General features: G+C 55.5%; 1 protein-coding gene and 1 long non-coding RNA gene across 2 annotated transcripts; one reads left to right on the top strand and one right to left on the bottom strand.

The window, feature by feature from the left end:
* Positions 1-3141: 3141 nt before the first annotated feature.
* LOC140633431 (calmodulin-alpha-like) lies at positions 3142-3998 on the bottom strand. The gene has a single exon (XM_072825931.1). It carries the CDS (start codon positions 3855-3857, stop codon positions 3408-3410), a length of 450 nt encoding a protein of 149 aa, XP_072682032.1. The 5' UTR covers positions 3858-3998; the 3' UTR covers positions 3142-3407.
* A 6672-nt stretch (positions 3999-10670) lies between these two features.
* Positions 10671-12565, top strand: LOC140632920 (uncharacterized). The gene is made up of 2 exons (XR_012030567.1): positions 10671-10819; positions 12337-12565. It is a non-coding gene; the product is annotated as an uncharacterized lncRNA (long non-coding RNA).
* The last annotated feature ends 10365 nt before the right edge of the window (positions 12566-22930 follow it).

Here is a 22930-nt window from a genome sequence, read left to right as displayed (position 1 = left end):
TCTCCCAGACCCTTGGTCCCCACTTGTCCTCCTGGGACAGCAGGTTAGGAGAAGCCCCTGTGCCCTGTGCACGAGCTGCTCACGGTGAGCAGCCTCAGGCGCCCCATCTCCCAGCGCCTGGGCTGGCAGGGCCTCAGTTCTGTCTTTCCCTCTGCCAGGGCCAGCTTTCAAGTACCTTGTGCATTGGGCTTAGTAGGACACCCTGTGCATATCCAGAAACCTGGAGAAAACATCACACAAAACTCCTGCAGCTCCCCCCCCTCCCCCCGCAACCACCCCGGGGAAGCGCAGCAGGAGGCCGTGGTGGCCTCCCCCACCCTGCCCTGTGCAAACACCTCTCTGGGGCCAACACCCACCCGGCCCTGACATCCTTTTTTTTTTTTTTAATAATAAATTTATTTTTTATTGGTGTTCAATTTGCCAACATACAGAATAACACCCAGTGTTCATCCCGTCAAGTGCCCCCTCAGTGCCCGTCACCCAGTCACCCCCACCCCCCCGCCCACCTCCCTTTCCACCACTCCTAGTTCATTTCCCAGAGTTAGGAGTCTTCATGTTCTGTCTCCCTTTCTGATATTTCCTACCCATTTCGGTCCCAACATCCTGAAGGAGCATTTACTATTTACTCTGGGAGTTGACTATTCCCAGTGATGAGCCACCTCCTTCCTTCCTCAAAGTCGGGGGGGAAAAGGTAGAAAGAAAGAGAGAAAGAGGAAAGAGAAAGAAAGAAAGAAAGAAAGAAAGAAAGAAAGAAAGAAAGAAAGAAAGAAAGAAAGAAAGAAAGAAAGAAAGAAAGAAAGAAAGAAAGAAAGAAAGAAAGAAAGAAAGAAAGAAAGAAAGGAAGGAAGGAAGGAAGGAAGGAAGGAAGGAAGGAAGAAAGAAAGAAAGAAAGAAAGAAAGAAAGAAAGAAAGAAAGAAAGAAAGAAAGAAAGAAAGAAAGAAAGAAAGAGAAAGAAGAAAAAAGATAGAGAAAGAAAGAAGAAAGAAAGAAAGAAAGAAAGAAAGAAAGAAAGAAAGAAAGAAAGAAAGAGAGAGAGAAAGAAGGAAAAAGAGAGAGAGAAAGAAAGAAGAAAGAAAGAAAGAAAGAAAGAAAGAAAGAAAGAAAGAAAGAAAGAAGGAAGGAAGGAAGGAAGGAAGGAAGGAAGGAAGGAAGAAAGAAAGAAAGAAAGAAAGAAAGAAAGAAAGAAAGAAAGAAAGAGAGAGAAAGAAGGAAAAAGATAGAGAAAGAAAGAAAGAAGAAAGAAAGAAAGAAAGAAAGAAAGAAAGAAAGAAAGAGAGAGAGAGAAAGAAGGAAAAAGAGAGAGAGAAAGAAAGAAGAAAGAAAGAAAGAAAGAAAGAAAGAAAGAGAGAGAGAAAGAAGGAAAAAGAGAGAGAGAAAGAAAGAAGAAAGAAAGAAAGAAAGAAAGAAAGAAGAAAGAAAGAAAGAAAGAAAGAAAGAAAGAAAGAAAGAAAGAAAGAAAGAAAGAAAGAAAGAAGGAAGGAAGGAAATCGACTTTACACGCCCCCCACTCCAGCAGTGGTTCTCAGACATCTGGGACCACGGGGCAGTGAAACCCCCACATTAACTGCGGAGGGGGGTGGGCACTTGTAAGGACTCTTCAGTTTTTTTCAGACTAAGAACATTAAAAAAAAAAAAAAGAAAGAAATCCCACACAACTACCACCTGCCATCCTGGTGGCTTCTTGGGAGCAAGGACATGTAGCCTTTAGAAATTTCAGAACGGCATCCGTTCGGGCAGGTCGAGAAAGTCTTTATGGTGCCTGTTTCCACACCGAGGCAGCCTGGCATTTAGGACTCACTAATTCAGAAACTCAGGCCGCGGTGACCTGCATCTGTGAGGGGACAGGGACTTTCTGGAGGGAAGCACCCCGGTGCTGGACGTCAGCCACCGCAGCCTTCACCACACCAGGTGGGCCGCCTGCCTCCCCCCTCCCCCACCCCCGGCTTCTCCTCGTTGTCACGTCTTGACCTCCTCTGGGTTGCACACTTCTGTCCTCCTGCTCCTCGGCCCATCCCCTGCCTCCCTCAGGACCTTCGGGGACCTGAAACTCTTTCCCCACCTCGGAGCCCCCAGCCCTCCCCCCAGGACCTGCCCTGCTGTGTCCAGCACCTGCTGTGCTTTGGAGGGGGCTTGGCCATACCCTGGTATCCCGGGCACTTGGTCTGAGGACGGGCCTGGGAGACGGCAACCTGTGAGGGTCACAGGACACTGCAGTGACCCACCGACCATGTCAATGGGAGGAAAAACCCAGAAAAGCATCATCTGAGCAGCAGTGCCTACCCCCATGCCCTGCCCCCCCCCAGCCCTGCGCTCACCCACCACTCACCCACCACCTGGGCTGGAAAGAGGGGTGGGCAGGCAAGGGCGGGCACCAGGATTTTGCAACAACCCCCCCGGGGGAGCTGGCTCTGCCTCCCTGCCCAGAGCTGGAAACCACTGACTTGGCGCAGCTAGGAAAACATAGTCATCGCCAGAAGGAGGAGAAACCTCATTTCGCGAAGGAGGACGCAGAAGCCCACCATTGCAGGGCACCCAGAGCCGCACGGCCGCATGCAAGACGCCGCCAGAAAACCGACGTGTGTGTGTGTGTGTGTGTGTGCATTCTGGATCCCGGGTCCCGGGGCTCATCCTGCCTCCCCTCCAGCCCTCGGATTTCATTCTGATGCCACCTGGGCCTCAGTTCCCTCTGGCACAGGGGGACCTCAGGTGGAGCCATCTCTGAGACCCAGGACAGGTGACGAGCAGCGTCCAGCAGGCCTGATGCAGGGGGACCACCCTGCAGTGTCACATGCCCCAGGTCACATAGGGTGAGGGCACAGCAGAGAACGATGGGGTGCAAAAGAGGCAGTGTCCCAGCCCCAGGCTCCAGCCTCCGGCCTCCAGTCAAGACCCAGGCTCAGGTAGTCCCTCGAGCCAAAGAAATGCTCCTCTTCTGTCCTCCCCCCTTGTCACACCCCACTTGCACCTGTTCTCCTCAGGTGTCCGGGAGATGCTGGAGGAGGACTGTGTGGCCTACCCAGGCAGGTTTCCCCACTGGGACCCAGTGAAGGGGGTAGAGGCTCAAAGGAAACCCAAATGCCACCGTTTGGGGCCTTCGATTTTCTACTTTCCAACCGCTCAAGCACAAGCACGCACCCCCCTTTGGAGCTCACACTGCTTTTATTTCAACCACCACATTGCGTTGGGTTTCCTCAGCGCAGTGAGGTGGGGGCTCCCCACTTCTCTGTAGGGTCTCACCAGGCGCAGAGAGCACAGAACCCAGGCCCAAGAGAGGCCATGCTTTCCCACCAGTAGGTAATTTCCCAACCACCACCCACACTTGCCCTTTACATCCCCGCCACACAAGCAGGGGCCCCAAAGAGGCCTGAAGACTGGAGTCCAGCGGGAGATGGGCCAGGACTGGGCCTCACTTCTGGGAGAGGATGCGCATGAACTCTTCGTAGTTCACTTGCCCGTCCTTGTCCACATCGGCCTCCTGGATCATGGTGTCCAGCTCCTCCTGGGACAGCAACTCGCCCAGCTTGGCCATGGCCTGCTTGAGCTCGTCCACGCTGATGTGGCCGTCGCCGTTCAGGTCAAAGGCGCGGAAGACCTCCCGCATCTCCTGCTCACTGCCCCAGGACTTCATCCTCTTGACCATCGCCTCCAGGAACTCTTGGAAGCTGATGACCCCGTCGCCGTCCGTGTCCACCTGGGCGATGAGCATCTTCAGCTCGTCCTCTGATATATCCTGGCCCAGGGCCTGCATCACAGCGCCCAGCTCCTGGGTGTTGATGGTGTTGTCACCGTTCTTGTCAAATCTGGAGAAGACCTCCTTGAACTTGGCCACCTGTTCTGGAGGCAGCTCCTCGGCCATGTTGCCCACACCTGTCACGGAGCTTCCGACCTTGCTGCCAACCGGCTCAGAGCTGGGCACTGCAGTGGGGACGGGCGGCTGAGTGTGTGCGAGGGCACAGCCTCTGTGGCAGCCTTGCCGTGGGATGGGAACCCCTCCTTTTCTGCAATTGGAGCAAAGGGAGGAGGAAGGCTCTCCACCCTCCCCATCATGTCCTTGGGCAAAATCCTCCTCCCAGGGAGGGACAGACCAGCTGCAGACCAGAAATTCAGGAATTGGAGTGGCGGGGCCCGCCCAGGGGAGGCTGGAGGGAGCCACACCACACGGGGGGCCATCGGCGGCCTCCCCACAGCCCCTGGCCCTGATGGCAGATGGGCCACTGTGGAAGCTTCTTGCCGAGGTGATCCCCACAGAGAGCACGGCTGGGAAGGGGAAGGGAGCCTCGCGTGGTGGACACAGCAGGTCCCGGGTGAGAGGGGGCCTGGCTGGCCATCCTGTGCTCCTCTCGGGCCGCCCGTCAGTGCTCACCCCACAGGGTGGACTGTGGAGGCGGATGTGCTGGAACTGAGTGGAATCAGGGTGGCCCCATGGGCGTCACTGAACTCCCAGCCCAGGTGGCCAACAGGTCTGTAATGGAGGGTGCGGCCAGCTGCCTGCGGCTTGGAGCGAGCAAGGAGCTTGGGTGCGCACAGACCCTGGCACATGGATGTGCCACTTGTCACACGAATATTCCGAGGGTGATTTCGGGTGCGAGGGAAAGGCTTCCTGTCCCCGCAGAATACCTCTCCTCTAGCTCCTCTGAATCCGTTCCATCGTTAGGTCCAAGTCTCTCCCTGAGGCCACAGGGAGGAGTGGGACGTCCCTACCCAGAGCAGCGGGGATGCTGGGGAGCCTGAGCACCCCCATCTTGTGTGTTCTCTAAATGCCCGCTGCCCTGAGTACAGAGTTAGAGCAAGAGCTCAGCCCTTGGGGTCTATTCCTCAAGTCCTTGGCAAGTGGGACCCGAGGCTCTGGCTGGGAGTCGCTATGGGGTCTCTCTGCATGCGAGCCCTACACATTCCCAGGACCTCCACCCTCCACGCAGTAGGACCTGCGTCTCTGAGGGATCAGATAAACTCCAGCTCTGCCTCAGCCCGTCAAACCCTCTGAGGAGTCTCTCCTCCCCTAGGAGGCAGCCAGGCAAACAGCTCCCCGGCCTGGTGCACCTGCCCCCTCAGCCCACCCTGGGCTCAGCGCACCTGCCCCCCCTGACAGTCTACCCCGGGCTCAATGCACCTGTCCCCCCAGCTCATCCCTCACTCAATGCCCCCCAAGCCCATGTCATGCTCGGTGCACCTGCCCCCCCAGCCCATCCCAGGCTCAATGCACCTGTGCCCCCATTCCACCCGGGCTCAGTATACCTGCCCCCTCAGCCCACCTTGGGCTCAGCGCACCTGCCCCCCAAGCCCACCCCGAGTCAGGGGACCCCCAGGTGGAGACACAAAGGGAAATGCTCTCGTCGTCTAACTTCTTTAAAGAGGTCTTGAAGAAGTGCCGCGGTTTCATCTTCGTGCTGGAAGAGGACTGAGGCCTCGATACGTCTTGAGCAATCGGTTAGTCAACAAAGCCGCAGTCGCATCGGGTGGAGAACGCGGTGCAGCGGGGCCTGGCCTAGGGCGGGGCTCCCGGCAACCAGGGCGTTCTCTGAAGACTCTATGAAGATATAAATCTATATTTTCACATTTTATTTTCCTCTTCCCTTAGGAGCGGGACCCGTGATTAAAAATCTGAGGCGCTTACCATTTTCTTGTTTTCCCTCGGTATTAAATGGTGCGGCGTAAACCACGAGGAATTTTTCCGATGCTATCAGGAGGCAAAAGCTCTTGGTTCTTGCTCCGCCGCTGATTTGGAAATCCAACTTGGTCTCGGTATCTTCATCTATAAAATAGGATACCACGTCATCCTCCGTGTATGATCAGGGCACTTAAGATCAAAGATCAAAGCATCTTTGATCAACGGAAGGCATTATTATTCTAGGATAAAGCTCATCTTCGGTAGCAAGGGCTGTGTTTGATGTGACCCGACACTCAGAGGAGGGCCTCCCTCTCTCTTTTGTTATTATACGTTTCTTGATTGAGCTGATAAACCAAACGCGTCTGCCCGGAGGTCTGGAGCCTGTCAAGCCGTCCGAGGCTCTGGCGTCCGTCAGCTCGTGGACGTCGTGGCTCGCACGCAGCAGAGGTGGTGTCTAGAGAGCATCTAGCGAGTGTCCTCATGGGACGGCAGGGGGAGAATGGTGGTCACTCACTGTCCCCACGCACAGATGGGGCCTTGGGAGGGATGGTCCTCTGCCCAAGGCCACCCACCCCTGGGGAGAGGGCCACCCTCTGTGAGTACCTCCCCACCTGCCACTTTGGGGCCTGCTTCCTCCCTCTGCATCACCGTATGTTCCAAGCCACATGGAAATCCCTCACTTCCCCTCCCACCCGGTGTCCTGCCTCAAGCGGCCCTGGGTCCCCTGCACTGGAGAGTGCTGATGGTGGACCCCAGGGCCGGGGAAGGGGGACAGCAGGGCCTGTGTTGCCAGAACCTAACCCAGCGTGATCCAGCCCCTTTCTTGCTCCGCAGCAGCCCCCCGCAGAGCCCAGCGCTTTGGAAGGAGCAGGAGGGAGCCGGGAGGAGTCTGAGGCTGGGACACTGTCACTTGCTTGTGTCCCAGCACTGGGTCCCCGGGGCCTGTAAAAAGCATGCACAGGAGAGAAGAATGCCTCACATCAGCCCGTGGGGTGCCCCCCTCCCCAACCGAGTGTGAGGTTTACAGAGAAAGGCTGCCTGCTGGTAGAGGGGGACCCAGGTCTGCTGAGAATGGAGCGCCCGGAGCCCACGAGAACCCAGAGGCTGTGGCCCAGAGACCCAGCAGGCCGGCTGGAGGAAGCCTGGGGCCCTCCTGGTGTCACCTGCCCGAAGTCAGAGGTCAGCTGTCCCGCCCAGGACTGACTCCCTCACCTGCCCCACCCTGCAGCCAGGGACACGGGGTCTGCTGCCATGGTGAGTGGCTGCGGTCCTAGAGGTCCAGGGGATCCCCGGGGCTGAAGGGAGGGCAGGGAGGCAGCAGCCCTCCCCTAGGGTATGGGGGTTCCTGAGAGTATCCCCCCAGGGAGGGAGTCCTCCCTCCCACTGCTCATGCAGCAGCCCTGCGTGTGCATGTGCACGTGCGTGTGTCGGGCCCAGGTGTGTGGGGGGTGGCCCAGGCCTCAGCACCCCCAGCCAGCCCGGGCTTCCCCAGGAGCAGCAGCTCACTCAGCCCTCCCTTCGCTAGGGGCCAAGTATGGGTGAGAAACCAGTCAGACAGGTTTGGGGGCCTCCTCTGGCTTCCCTGACTTGCGGGAACCTGCTCTCCCTCCTGTCCCTCCCACTCGGCCAGTCCTTGGAGTTGGCACCTCCATCAGCCCGCCTGGAACCTCGTGTGCCCGCGTGAGGCCATCCACACACAGAGCTTCCAGAACCGGCTCCCGCCCCCCATCAGGCCGTCAGGCGTCTCGAGAGCAGTGGGCGGTGGAAGTGCTGAGCCTCTGTGCTGCCCTCACAGATGGCGGGGGCCCCCAGGGTCCCTGCTGAGCCCCTAACCTAAACCCAAGCCACATCCCCAGGAGCGCTCGGGCCCTGGAACCCGGGAGCCACGTGGGGTGTCGCCCTGGCCTCACGGGTCACAGATGCTGTAGCCCAAGGCAGGTGACCTCACTGCAGACAGGATGCCGTCCCCGCCTAAGAGGGTTGACCCCGGTGCAGCTGCAGGACGAGGAGCATCTGCTCGGGACGGGCTCAGGCATGCAGTCACCAGGAGCCTTTAGGGCCACCCTGCCCCGTCACCCGAGCGCCAGCACTGTGGGGGACCTCGGGTGGCCCCTGGCTGCGAGCATCTTCTTGCAGGTCGCAGGACAGACATCCTAGAAGCAGACCAGGGGGGCTGCGCCCCGTTCCCAGAAAGTCCCAGGCCTGGGCAAACACCTGGTCTCACTGCTGTGAGGGTCAGTGTCTGTCGCCTTCACCGCTTCCACCCCTCTCGCCCACGATGGAGCAGGTGCTCCCAGGGGCGCCGAGTCAATCTGGTAGGTGACCATCATCCTACAGGAGGCAGTCACACGTTGAAGGCTCAGAAGTCAGAGGTCATCTTTCCATTTTATTCTTATTTTTTTTAAGGATTTGTGGACTTGACTCGAGAGAGAGAGAGAGAGAGAGAGAGAGAGCAGGAGGGAGGGGCAGGGAGAGGGAGAGAGAATCCAAGCAGACTCTGCACTGAGCACAGAGGCCAACTCGGGGCTCGATCCCACGGCCCCGGGATCATGACCTGAGCTGAAATCAAGTCAGACACTGAACTGACTGAGCCCCCCGGGCGCCCCGCATCTTTCCATTTTGGATGGTTGTGCAAGCCACGCCAGGATTCTCAGGCTACCAGCAGGTCACCTGGACAAGGGCAGAGGCCCTGCTGCCATGAGGCTCGTGTTCAAAGAGCAGGCCTTGCGGGTGACCCTATGCCCCCAGCGCTGCCTGCCGGCACCGTCGGTGCCCGTGGTCTGCCTAGACTTGCCGGGCGGTGGGCAAGGGCCATCCTTCCCACCCTGTGACACCCCTGGGAGCTCGGCAGGACACACGCCGCCCTCCTCGAACCGTCCCCACACACGCACGCGGCCCCGGCAACGAGGGCCCTCTAGCTCTCCAGTGCTTTCCACGCGAGATGCTTTTCCGGGGACAGAGAGGTGGCCCTTCAGGCACCAAGCACGTTAATTTTGGCCATCTGCGGTGGGGACCTTCCAAGGGGGTTCCCTACTCTACTCCCCGTCACTCTGGGCAAGCGGGGCGGGCTGTGGCCCCAAGAAATGGCCTCGTGGGTCCCGTCACAGTGGGGACAGGACAGGTGCACACGCCGAGCCCTGGAGGGTCCAGTTGCTGCACCTTCTCCGGCCGACCAGCCCCAGCTCCTGTCTGCACACAACTGTGCACCTGCCACGGCTCCCGGCCTCGTTTCACAGCGGTTTAGACACAACAAGGTGGAACCGAAGTTGTCAGGGAAGAAAAAAGTCGATCAAACGTGTAAATCAGCAAGCTTAATTTAAAAACAGTAATAAATCGGGGCTCCCGGGTGGCTCTGCGGGTTGAGGGTCTGATTCTTGGTTTCAGCTCAGGTCGTGATGTCGGGGTCGTGAGGTTGAGCCCCCGGTCAGGCTCTGAGCTCATCAGGGAGTCTGCTGGGGCTTCTCTCTCTCCCTCACTAGTGTGCATGCTCACTCTCTAAAAAAAAAAAAAAAAAAAAATTTATTATTTTTAAAGATTTTTATTTATTTGAGAGACAACATGGCAGAGAGAGAGAGAGTGTGTGAGCATGGGCGGGGGTGGGAGAGGGAGAAGCAGACTCCCCAATGAGCAGGGAGCCCGACTCGGGGCTCGATCCCAGGACCCCAAGGTCATGACCTGAGCGGAAGGCAGATGCTTCACCGACTGAACCACCCAGGGGCTTTCAAAAAATTTTTAAATGTTAATTAAAAAAAACAATAATAAATCAATCAGTCTGAGGGCGGTGCCGGGTGCATCTAATCTATCTCTGGATTCCGGAAGAGACCCTAACGCATCGCATGAGGCTGCTGTTCCCTGCACCCTGGCTCAGACACACCTGCTGCAGCTCCCTCCCCTGACCCCTGCTCCAGGGCTGCCGCTGGTTCCATCCACCTGGCAAGAAATGAGGGAGGGAGGGGCCCCTGGGTGGCTCAGCAGTGGAGCGCCTGCCTTCGGCTCAGGGAGTGATCTCGGAGTCCTGGGATCGAGTCCCACATCAGGCTCCCTGCAAGGAGCCTGCTTCTCCCTCGCCTGTGTCTCTGCCTCTCTCTCTGTGTCTCTCATGAAGAAATAAATAAAATCTTAAAGAAGGAAAGAAATGAGGGAGGGAGCAGCCCCAGGTCATCCAGCAGATGGAGGAGCGCCGGGTGCACCCACGCGTCCCAGTGCATCCCATATGTCCCAGTGTGTCCCAGCTCATCCCAGTGCGTCCCAGTGCATTGCTCAGAAAGAGCCAGTTAGGCCGCGGAGCTCCCAGAGCGCCAGCCGCGGGGCCCTCCCTACCCGCTGGGGTTCCCTTGGAGAGCTCCCAACAGCTCTTCGCCATCCCGCCCCACGTCCCCTTTTCCATCTGCCCGGAGGAGAGCCAGGCAGGAGGCTAACAGGGTCTCCGTCCAAACATGCCCGCCCCACTGTGGACATGACCACACTAACTGGGTCACGATGTCCTATGTTGGTGAGTAGAACATTCCAGAGCGTGGATGATAGCCTCCCCCCCACCGCAGGACTGGTAATACCTGACGCATGCCCTTCTCTTGCTCTCTACATTGGCTTGAACGCACGCACATCCGCACGAAGGACTGGAACGACATGACCGCCCACATTTTACCTTGTAGGGTAAGGACAGTTCAAGACAGGACCACCTTTCCTTTTACCCTTAAGAACCTTAAGGACCTTCTCCGTTAAAAAACAGTTGGCAAGTTTATATAAACTCCTTTCTCAATGGGTAGGTGAACGCTCCATCACAGTCGGTCAGGCACCAGACCAGGGGCTGACTTTGGGGATCCCCGAGGTGGGGGTGCAGGCACAGCACAGGGTAGAAGCGGGAAGCAGGGGGGCACAGCTGCTAGAGCTTGGGGGGCAATCTGGGGGGGCCAGTGGGGTGTCAGGATGTGAGGGGGGAAGAGCAGGGTCTCTGGGTCCCTGGAGAGACAAGTGGTAACAGGAGGGAGAAGAAGAGGGGAGCCCCAAAGCAGAGAAGTTGCCAGAAACTAATTACGATTCTTCACCATTTTGCCAGAAGTCCCAGGACACAAATAATCCACCTGTTACACGAGGACATAACCAGTGCCCTGTCCTGGTCATGCTAAAGGCTGTGACACGCGGACTCAGACAGCCATCAGGAAGTTTAGATCTGACTCGACGTGCCAGTGGATGGAGGCCCAAAGTCAGAGGTGAAACAGCAGAAATACAGTAAAATGATTCTGGAAATGCGAAGTCATGAAAGACTACGCTAAAAAATAAGAGGGACTCTGTTAAAAATAAGCTGTCTTGTGAGTGGTAAAAAGTGACTGTCCATAAAGAAAAGTTGGTGCCTTTTGTGTTGGCATGAATACTCCTAGCGGTCAGGGCTCAGAAGGAGAGATGAAATATCTCATTTAGAGCCTGGGTCGTGCCGAGAACGCAAACAGCTTCTCTGGGATTTCGTGGCAAAGACGACCAAGAGTTTATACTCAGCCTTCCCTAAAAGTAATATGAATGTCATAAACCCCATTATTTCTCCCGGGAAACGTGGCCAGCTGGAGGCTTCCAAGAATACACTTACAACTTCCCTTGCTAGAAGGGAAGGAGGAGATGGACTTTCTCCACCATTTTCCAGAATTCCAGCTTGTGGCGAGGCCCTGACCTGTCGCTGGGGATCAGGAGGTGGTGTAGAAGTAGGGACATCATCACATGGCTCTCCTGTGGACTTCCTTTATATTCATGGAATAAAATCCTACATTGTGTAAGCTAAAAAAAAAAAAAAAAAAAAAAGACAAGAGAAAGAAAAAGAAAAAGTGACAGGTCTTGGAGGAAATGATCGAGAGACCAGTCATTTAATATATCAATGAAGAGCCCTTAATTTTTTTTTTTAAGAAACCATAATTAAATAGAAAAAAACAGGCCAAGGATACGAAGCCAGCTCACAGAAGAGCAAATCCAAATGGCCAACAAACATATGGAAAGACTCTGCCATTTGGCAGGAGATGGAGACGTACAAACTAGAGTAATAATAATAACAAGGTATCATTTTATCCCCAGTCTGGCTGGCAAAAATTCGTTGAAATCGCTATTGCCAGAGAGAGAGGACACCAAGAAATGGGTATCGCTCCAGGTTGCTCGGCAAGAGGTCAGCTGGGGCAGCAACAGGTCATGCAGTAAAACCCGGAGTAGGATTATATGAGCACGATCACAAATCTGGGCCGTGAGCAGGGCGGGGAGCGCAGGGAAGGAAGTACAAAGAAAAGGAAAAGATGAAAAACATGCATGATATGGTCCGTGTGCGCACATGAGCACGGGTGTACGTGTGCAAGACAACTTATCTTTAAAGGACCTTTATATCTGCTGCTATTTCTGTGATGACTCATTTTCCTTTTTTTTTAAATTTTCTAATTCTTTCATTTTTCTTAGTTGTAAGACTTATATAAAAAAGACATTTCCTATTAACTATTTGGTTATCTTGAGGCACAGTTTGTAGAGGAAAAACAGGATAAATACTTTGATTTTTTTTTTCAGCTTATTTATCAGTTTTTGGAAAAATAGGTTGTTCTCTTAGCATCCCCTGAAGGTGACCAGTGAGAGTTGTTTTGTTTTCTGAGTGTCATTATAAATTCATGGATTTAAGTGCTTTGGGTGTGTTCTAATCCATTGCAGTTATTATCATAATTGCTGCTGAACTTGTCCCAACTTTGGCTAGTGGAAAATCTTTTAGGTTGACTCTTTCATCATCATTATGAACAAGCTTTATTAAAGATTATGAATTCAGTTTCCAAGGGAGTTATAAATGGTTTTCTACAGAGAGATTATTTACTTGGTTTGTTGTTTTCACAGATAATATGTGTTTTGACCCATTGGGGTTATGTAGCTCATGTATTAAAATTGGAAGTTTATTCTGTTGTTCTTAACATCTGTGACCTGCAATGTTTGATTTGATCTCTGAACTATTTGTCTTCACTCTCTTTTTTTTTTTGTATATTTTTTATTGGAGTTCGATTTGCCAATATATAGCATAACACCCAGTGCTCATCCCATCAAGTGCCCATCACCCAGTCACCCCATTCCTCCACCCACCTCCCTTCCACTACCCCTTGTTTGTGTTTTTCACAAATCCCAGGCTTCGCAGGGCTTTCATTTTTAAGAAAAAAGGGAATCAAGAGAGGCACGCTTGGTGGAATCGATTCACCATCCTGGGTTTCCAGCGAGCCGGAGGGGGAGGCCTGGTTCCCCGGCGGTGGCCCCCAGGCGCGAGTGAGGCCTCCCTGCCACTGGGAAGGGTCCGCAGGCCCAGCGGCTTCTGGTCCTTGGGGCTTCCGGCCCAAGGGGGTTTCAGAGGGGTTCTTTCTCTCCGGCCTTTTGTTTTTTTTAAGATTTTTATTTATTTATTTGAGTGAGAGAGAGAGCACCAATGGGGTAAGGGGCAGGGGGGAGAGGCAGGCTCCCCGCTGAGCTGGGAGGCTCACTGAGGCAGGGCTGGATCCCAGGGCTCTGAGGTCATGACCTGAGCCCAAGGCAGACCCTCAACTGATGGAGCCCCCGGGCACTCCCTCTTTCCTTTTAGATCCACCTGAGGGACTGTCTTGTTGGCTCCTCAAACTTGCCCAGGACGTGAGCAGGTCTTGATTTTTGTTATGTTTTCTCAAGCTGCACGTTTGGTATCTTTTGAGTGTCACCTGGGAAGCAGGTAGCAAGTCGGGCAAGGTGACTCTGTTAGATCATCACGTTCAGGGAGACTCTCGGCTGTTCAGGGAGCCAAGTGTAGAACACGTGGAACGGAACCTCCGTAGGGCACATTCCCTGACACCAGGGGTCCCCGCTCTGGGCCTAAGGAGGTGGCGAGGACATGCTTCCACGAGATGCGGCCCATGGGCCTGTTGGCGCCTGACGGGGTGTATCTGAGGCTCGGCTGGTACTAGGTGGTGTGGCTGAGCCACCGACTCAACTCCGGGGAAGGGGGGGCCTTTCCATAATGCCCAGGTTAGCAACGGTGGGACAATGGGCACAGCAGGGCTCCTCCGATCCCCCTGGAGTCCCCAGGAGCGGGCCTGAGGCCTGTGGCCGGCGCGCCCCCAGGGCCACTCCTGCTGCCCCCAGGCCAACCCCGCGAAGGAACTTTCTAGTCTCAGGTCCTGGACGGCCCCTGACCCCAGAGGGAGGGAATGGAGCGGCCCAGGAGGGCCCGGGGCAGGGGCCGTGTGAGGGCGCCCAGGCAGGTTGCGCGGGGCCCCGAGGGACCAGCCTGGGAGAGGAGGCCTCGCAGGACGAGGGGCTCAGCGGCTGCCCTGCCCATCAGGCTGCGGAGAAGCCACTGCTCAGGAGTGAATGGGGCCGTCCCGGGGTGATCCCCCCGCGTCCTCTCTAGACCGCCCAGCCTCCCCTGGAGCCCAGGGGCCCCGGGCCAGCCGACCACCGGTAGGGGGTGACCCAGCGTCTTCGTGTTCACCACCCCCCGCCTGGGCTGACCCGGAGGCTCCTTTTGACCCAGATGCTGCAAAGGAAGACGCTGGCGGTCCTTGCACCTGCCCGGGGGGCCGGGGAGAGAGGGACCTGCGGCCGAGTGGCGGGGCAGGCTCGGGGTTCCTGGGGGCTCTGACAGCGGATGTGGGGGGCTCCACAGAGCCCAGAGCCAGGGAGAAGGGCCGCCCGCCCCGCCTGACAGGCTCCTTGCCCAACCTGGGCAGGACCAGGTGACACACCGCGGGGCGGCTCCTCATGACCCCGCCCGGAAAGGCTCAGTCATCCCCAAGGAGCCCGTCCCCTTGTGCCAGCTTCAGCGCAGGGGGGGAGGGGGGCCTCGGCACAGACGCCCCATGCCCAGCTCCGGCTGTTCCCAGAGCCCCTGCTGCCCGCGGAGAGGTGCCCCAGCAGGGATTGCTCAGTGCTGCCTCCCCGGGGGGCTGTGCCCACCCCAGGGACCCCAGGCTGTGTTCACTCCTTCCTCCCTCCCTGGGGGGGGGTGCGGTGCCCACCCCCACAGACCCCAGGCCTGGGTCAGTGCAGGCCCTGAGCTCACACTCCCCCTGGGGGAGCCCTGGGCCTGAGGTCACCTGGCCCCGAGTTCCCACCACCTTGGGTGTGGGGATATCAGACCTTCTGGGTCAGGGCCCCTCACGCCCACTGCTCTGCCTGGCCCCTCCACATGGGCTCACCTGCCCGGGCTGCACCCACGCGCCTGCCCCCCGCGTCGCCTCCACGAGCCTGCATCCACCTTCGTCCGCCCTCAGCTTCCTGCTCCCCAGCCTTCCGGGGCACGCTGCCCCCCTCCTGCCTGACCCCCTCCATCCCTGGGTAACCTGGCCTGTGGCCTCACCCATCTCTTTTCTGGGGCTTTTTCATGTTTTTCTCCTACTTTTCCTCCGGGTTCTTCATCTGTGTGTCTTTTTGAGGTCCACGCTCCCCATTCACATATGGAACAATGATTTGTTTTTTAAAGATCTCCAGTCTTTACCTTGAAGAAAATTTAAGAATTTTTTTCACATTTTTTTAGCTTATCTGACTACTTTCCGGCATCTTGAAAAGAGAACAGAAGGGCACCTGGGGGGCTCAGTGGTTGAACGTCTGCCTTCAGCCCAGGTCATGACCCCAGGGTCCTGGGATCGAGTCCCGCACCGGGCTCCCCTCAGAGAGCCTGCTTCTCCCTCTGCCTGTGTCTCTGCCTCTCTCCCTGTGTCTCTCATGAAGAAATAAATAAAATCTTTAAAAAAGAGAGAGAGAAGAGGGGAGCAGAGCTTCCTCTCCACCTGTGCCCGCCCACGCAGGCCGTGCTCTGCAGCCTGATCCCCACGCGGCCGACAGCACCTGCCTAGCTCTCTCTTCCTGCTCCCTGTGCCGCCGCTGATGCTGGGCCATCTCGCTTCCCTGAGTGTATTCCAAACTGTTACCACGCACACTGAAACAATCTTCTTTTAGAACCAAAGTGTTGCACACTAGTGCTAAATATTTGGGTTCATGGTCATGTGGTACATTTGTTTCCTCGAGCTGCACAGCTTTTCCCCCTACGATGCATTTGAAATTCCTTCCTCTGGGTCTACTAGACGGACAGACATATGGATAATAGATAGTAGATAAGAGAAGACTGATCGATAACGGGTGAGAGAGGGGGGCCATAGTTCTGCAGCTCCCCAGGTCAGCGTGGCAAGGAGTTGGGGCACCGATGAGCGGAGCAGCGGGGGCACACACCAAGAGCCCCACCCAGCCCTCCGCGCGTCCTGCACCTGCCGCCTCCTTCCCTGTAGGGAAGCAGCACCCACCCAGCGCCCAGCCTCACAGGGGCCTCCGCCCTGGCAGGTCTAGGGGTCAGGTGCTGCCGAAACCCCGACTCCTCGGGAGGCCAAAGATGCTGTCCCCACACCTGCCCACCGAGACACGCCTGGCTCCGCGCAGACAGAGGAGGTCAGGGGAAGTTGGGGGGTGCAATGTCAGGCCCCCCGGGGCGGACCCGATGCTGGGCCCACCCCCACCCCCCAAGTCAGGCCTGCAGCAGGTGCCTCCTTCTCGAGCCTGCCCCGAGCTCACCTGTGACTTGCCCTCCAGCACCCCGCGGAGGAAAATCTCAGAACTGAGCACCGCCCCATCCATTCCCCCCTTTGCCCCGGACTCCTGGTGGGGCTCCCGGGGGAAACTCCACACCGCACACCCGGCCCCTTTCTCCTCCTGGGGCCATCCCTTCTCCGCGTCCCCAAATTTGGCCTTGTCCACGTGCAATGCTTGCTCCTGGGTGAGGTGCACTGGGGGCCCCTGTACTGCTTCAAAGGAGCTCGGGGTGGCCTGTCCTCCGGGCTCAAACCCAGAAACGCCGACGCCGGGTTGGACGCCGGGTTGGACGCGGGGGGCGCTCCGGGTCAGCTGGGCCCTGGAGAGCCTTGGCTGGCTCCGAGACACTGCGCCCCAGGTCACCAGCCCTCCTGCCCCGTCCCCCCCCACCACACAGCCCCACTCCTGGGACCAAGCCTTCCAGCACCTTCTGTCTCCCAGGTTCCACCCCTGCCAGCTGACCTTGGCCAAAGGCCTCATCGCCTGTGCAGCAGGTGTTTCTTGAACGCCGGCTCCATGCTGGGGGCTCTGCGGGACCTGGAGAGTCTCCCGTGAACGAGACGCCCTCCCTGCCTCCCAGGGACTCAGAGGAGAGATTCCCTCGGCGGTGGTGACGCCCCTCAGCCCGGTCCCCAGAGCCCAGAAAGCCAGGACACCCTCCCGCTGGCGCGGTTTTGTGGCTCCATCCCAAGGTGCCGAGTCCGGGGTAATTACCCGAGGCTGGTGGGTGACCACGTCCTTGTCTGGGGAAGAAGGGGGTTTAGGCGGGAGGCGTCTTTCGGAAATCCTGAGCCGTGGAGGCCGGTTTTGCAAGGACATCTTCCTCAGATGCTCAGTGACCATCGGCTCCTATGGAGCCCTCGGCGTCACACGGGCTGACCCCTGTGCCACCCTGCAGATGACGACCCCGGGCCAGCAGAGCCGCAACCGGGCCCCGCGCGGGAAGGACAGGCACCCGGGCCTCCGCATCCCCCTCTCGGTCACCGGCCTCTCGGGAGGGACCCCTGCCGACGCCCAGCGAGTTGAGAGCCACCGAGTGAGCAGCCTGCAAAGAGACGTCCGCACTTGGCTGAACCCCTTCGCCCCTCTCAAATCGCTTACGGGTACGGAGCCCGCGCCCCAGACGCTCCTGCCTTCCCCACCCCGCCAGTGCTCCCGGCAGGTGGGGGGGCTCACCTGGCGTTCACCTGAGCCCCATGCCCACACGAGCACACACATGCACACACACACGCACATGCACGCACACGTGCTTTCTGCATCCAGGGAAAATGTTTTCATCACAATTATAAACTTCAAAGGCCTGGAACTTGGAACAAACGCTCTTCCGGCCTCTTCAAGAGCTCTGAACCCTCCGGGAAGACCAGCTCGTTCTCTGGAAGGTAAGTCCCGCACCCTGTTCTCGTGGGGACTGGGGGTCACCCACCTGGCCACCCACCAAGTGTAGCCGGCCGGCGAGCATTGCTCCAGCCCCTCAGCAACGTCACCTCCTTTAATGTTTTCTGTTGGTTGATTTCATTTCAAAACATCAAATATTTTTTTAGACTTTAATTTTTATTAATTAATTTAATTTTATTAATTTTAATTTTAGATTTTTTTTAATTTAAAAATCTTAAAATAAAATTTAAAAATTTTTTAATTTAAAATTTTTTTAAAGTTTTATATAAAAAAATGCAACGGGGGTGCCTGAGTTGCTCAGCTCAGACTGCTTCTCCCTCTGCCCATGTCTCTGCCTCTGTCCCTCATGAATAAATAAACAAATCCTTAAAAAAATAAAATAAGTTAAAAATGTAAACACCGTATCCAATATCAGATTTCAAAGGCCAGCGGGTGGTACAAAGAGGCCCTTCCAGACCCCTGCCCTGCCTCTCCACCCTGCCCTCCCCTAAGGCTTCTCCAGGACTCTGTAGCCCGCCCAGACGGTCACGGGAGACACCAGGGATCACAGTGAGTTACCTGGGCTAAGTCACCAGTTCCAGCAGGTGTCAGAAAAAAAAAAAAAAAATCACTCTTATCCCTGGAAAACAGGAAGTCTGAGAAGAGATTTGAATTTGTTTATCTGCTTTTATTGTGGGATTTAGTACTAATTTGCTTTCGTTTGGGGTGATCATTTAATCTTGACTTAATCCAAGGGACTGTCAATAATTAAATAGAGGTCACTTCGTGTCCTGCATCCTCCTGCCTCTTGTGTACGTGTTCTGATTGAGGTGCTCTAAGTCACTGGAGGCAGAGGCTTCAGTCGTCGAGCTGCTAAGAAGCTTGGAGATACCCAACAGGGGGCCTTGGCACGGTGGAGAACCCCCCTGAAGGCTGCCCCCAGATCTGCTGCCGGTAAAAGCAGGGGAAGCTGACGTGAGGACACACTGACCCGAGAAGATCCAAGAAACTTCTCAGAACAGCCCAATTTTTTGCTTCCTGTGCCTCGGTGGACTTCATTCTGCAGGTGAGGCCTCCGATCATAAAAGTGAACCACTCCTTTCCCTTTATGACCTAGCAAGAGGCAACAGGCGCTGCCCTGCCAGCTCGGGAAAAGGTGCTCTCACACCCTCTACCAGCCTCCTAAACCATGAGGTCACTCGGTTACTCAATCAGATTTCAGTCAAACGACTCCCAGGTGTGATCAGAACAACGATCTCCTCCCTCAGCTCAAACTCCAGTCTTAGCCTACCTAACCCAGGACGGCTGTGGAGGGCTCTGGATGACTCACACGAGAGTGACCAAGAGTCATTCCAAGAGCTGGGTCATGCACTGAGTCTGGAAGCCACCCAGTTTGTTGTATTTTGTTGTAGTGACCTGAACACACCAGGACAAGGTGTTTCTAATTCATCCTGGGGGCTGGTTGTTGAGCAACTGTTAGGCCTGGGGAGTGGCTTAAGAGAGAGGCGTGGAGGGGGGAGAAGTTCTCATGGCCCTTCTTGCAGGGCACACGCATGGCACCGGCTGACCGCACTGGGGAATCCCGGTGGGCTTCTCCAGAGCCCCCTGCGGCAGAGGCACCGCCCCGAGGGTGCTCCATGAACCCTTTAACAAAACCTACTCTGCCACCAATTCACACAGACCAGCGATACCTCGGGTCCCCTACTCTTCAAAGGCAGTAGCCGCAGTAGGCAGTCCCTTTGACGGGCGTCTTCATGAAGGCCGGGGGGTTGATCGGGGTCCTCATGAATACGGATTCTGTAAGGCCAACCCTGCCCCGGCCAGGATCCCAGCGTCCTCGGCACCTCTCACCTCCAGCCCAGGGAGCTCTGCTCTTGGTTCAGACTTGGTTCTCCATGCTCCACCGTCGTCATCCTCCAAGTGTATTCCAAGGACCCCTGTGGGGGAAGGGTGGCCCCAGTGCCCTTCAGAGAGCCTGGGAGGTCGGAATGATTCTCCTAATAATACATTATTTGCCTTTTTTTTTTTTTCCTGTGCTGACATCTTGCTCTGAGGCCAAAGCAATGTTGGGTGCAATCACAGCCCCTTAGCGTGAATCAAGGCTCCTGCACGAACAGTCATGATATTCTTCATGGCATCTCAATTGTTTAAAAAAAAAAAAAAAAAAAGCCAGTTTCACTTAAGAATATTCTTGGAGTGGTGAATTTTATTCAATTTCCCCCCTTGCACGTGCATCTTTAATACACTACTGAATGTGGAGATATAGTGGCTGCCATCAGAAAAGCGCCCGTGCGAACACCCTAAGTAACAGGGACCGCCTTTTGGACGGAATGCCACTTTTACTGGAAAGAACAGCTGATGTGACAAGTATGGTCGCTCAGACTGCGTATTTGGCAGACGCTTTTTCAAAATTGGATGAAGTGAGCCTGTCGCTTCAAGAAAAACAACTGACCCTATTTGTTGTCGATGATGATATTGGAGTTTTCAAATGAAAATTATAAATTTTTGGAAATTTCACATGTGCTTGAGACTTTCTGATACTTTTCTAATAGGATTGGTGGTGACATTAATGAATGTGATTTTTTTTAAATTATATGTGCAATGGCTCAACCTGTAGATCTGCAGAACTCGGTGAACCAATATCATCCAAATGACCAACCACAGCGTGACAAAATCACAAAGCACAAGACGACCAACGGATTTTAATGTGACAGTACGAATAGATTCGTTGGCGTGGTTTTAGATTCCACACTACGGGTAATGTTTGAGGAACCACCACTTATCAAATTTTGATACCGTACCAAAGAAGACTATCCACCAATATCCAGAGGAGTCACTTACATGTTCTTTCTTTTTCCAACTGCGAATCTGTGTGAAGCTGGGTTAACCCATGTTTCAAATCAAAGCACCTTCCCACAAATCCAGTGCGGCAGGGGCAGACATGCTTCTACAAGACCGGACGTATAAAAAGACTTGCAAAATTATTTTTATTAGGTGCCCCTCATCTCCTTTTTTTTTTTTTTTTTTAGTTTTAGAAATGTAATTATTTTCCGGAAAACAATATTTGCATATAATGAGTTTTTCATTTCTTTTTTTTCTGTTACAGATAAATCGAGAAAAATATATTTCAATAGTTCACGTTTTTCCAGTCTCAATTCCAAGTCCAATAACTATTGACAGATACACCCCACATACACAAAAGCTCCTCGGGGTCCTCAATAATTGTAGATGCTTAGATGCATCCGAAGATCAAAAATGTGTTCTGAGGGAAGGCTACAAGGGAGAGAGTTGCAGAAGCTCATGAAAAAAGAGCTGGTTTCCTAACTAGCGAGACGCCCCAGCTGAGCCCATCCCAGCACTCTCCTTGCTGAGTCATGAGTAACTTTGCTTAAAATCCTTACTGAGCTCCCTTTCAATGTCCCTTGTTGAAGAACACGCTTAGGGCGAGGGATGGATGTTGGAGCCCCGAAACCATAATCCAGAAACCTGCAGACACCTGTTGGCCACTTACCCCCTTGCAGGTGAGGTAGGCAGGAAGCAAGACCGACCGTAGCATCCATCAGGGGGCCTGTCTCAGGCACGAGCTCTCCCACCATGGCGGTTCTCCTTCTGCCTCCTGCTGCCGCCCTCGAATTATCTCATGGGTACATCCCTTTGGGGGTGAGATTTCAGCTTCTGAATTTTAGAGGGACACATTCAGACCACGGCATCCAGTTTAATGATTCCTTCTTTCACGGATCATATCTTTGATGTCATATCTAAACCCACCCCAGACCCAAACTGGATGAGCTGGATGTCATGGCCAAGCCCCAGGTCATTCAGACTTTTCTATGCCATCGTCTGCCAGTTTTATAGTTTTGCATTTTATATTTTGTCTACGATCCATTTTGAGTCACTTTTAGGGAAGGGTGGAAGGCCTGTGTCTAGCCTCACTTGTTGCACATCGATGTCCGCTCATGCCAATGCCAGAACCATTTGTTGGAAAGACTATCATTCCTCCCTCTCGTCGCTCCTTTGTCAAAGACCAGCCAACTGTGTCGTGAGGGGCTATTTCTGGGCACCCCATGCTCCTGCTCCACTGATCCACTCTGGCAACACCGCACCACCCAGATTACCAGGGCTCACAGTGAGTCCTGAAGCCAGGTAGTGTCCACCCTCCAACTTTGTTCTCCTGCAATATCCTGGTGGCTCTCAGGGTGTCTCCCAGTTTTTCATGGATCCCCACAGGCAGTGGGTGGTCATTCCCCCAGGCTTCCTGGGACTTGGGGGCAGGAGGCTATGCTCAGTGAGCACCCCCACTTCACCTTCTCGAAAATATCCCCTCTTCTGCTCTGCTCTCCCAAACCCGGGGGTCCAGATGCAGACGTGCCTTTGCATGTCTTCCCGTCAGTCAGAGGGCAAAATGGGAACCCCTCACCGCCTCTTACCTGGCCTGCTAGCGTGCCCCTCCTCGGGTGCTTCTGTCCCCTCATCCATCGGGCTGCAGCCACGCCAGCCCCTTTCTGCCACTTGGCCACACCAAGCCCTGTCCCAGCCAGCTCAGCCCCCTGCCCGGACCGCACCTTCTCCCGTCAGGTCACCCTCGGGTGCTGCCTCTGAGATTGCGTCCCCTGACCATTACTGTGTGACCTTCCCGTGTTCTCCCCACCAGGACCCTTTTAATTTCCTTCATGGCATTCGTCGCCATCTCCAAGTATCTCACCTGTCAGCTTACTTGCTAGCCGGCTGTCTCGCAGAGGGAATGTAAGCTTCTGGAGGACCGGAAGCTGCCCGTCTGGCTCGTGGCTCCATCCCCAGCTTCTCAAACCATACCTGCCCAGGCCCTCAGTACACGGGTAGGAATGAAGGAGCTGGGGGAAATCCTTCTCCATTCATGTTTCTTCTGGAGACGAGAAGACAGTCTGCTCCTACCCAAAGAAGAAAACCTCGTTCCTTCTCTGCAAACCCTCTTGGGAACCCGAAGGCTTTCAGGCTGTGGAAAGCAAAGACAAGCAGGGGACGGTCCCGTGAGGCAAAGGCAGCCTGGGCCTCTCCTCCTGCCCCGGCCGCCCCTGGAGGGAAGCTGGCTGTCCTGCGGAGCGCAGGGTCTGAAGACGGGACGGGGCGATTCAGAGTGAGCAGGAAGGGCCGGAGCCAGTCCCTGGGGCTGGGCAGGCCGCCCTCCCTGAGGGTGTCCTCGCGGGGTTACCGGGGCTCCCGGTGCAGGGGTGGGGAGCCGTGCACACACACACACACACACACACACACACACACACACACACACGCCCGGCGCTGGCGTCAGCTCAACCCTCGGCCAGCCGGACTCCTGTTCCAACAGCACCCGGCCTGGGGCAACCGCAGGGCGGGGAGTCTGCGTGTGCGGAGGGCCCTGCTCCCTCTTAAGCGCCCGCCAGTCAAGCCCG

This window comes from Canis lupus, chromosome 5 (assembly GCF_048164855.1).
Source record: "Canis lupus baileyi chromosome 5, mCanLup2.hap1, whole genome shotgun sequence".
Lineage (NCBI taxonomy): Eukaryota > Metazoa > Chordata > Mammalia > Carnivora > Canidae > Canis > Canis lupus.
This window is presented reverse-complemented; position numbering and strand designations above follow the sequence as displayed.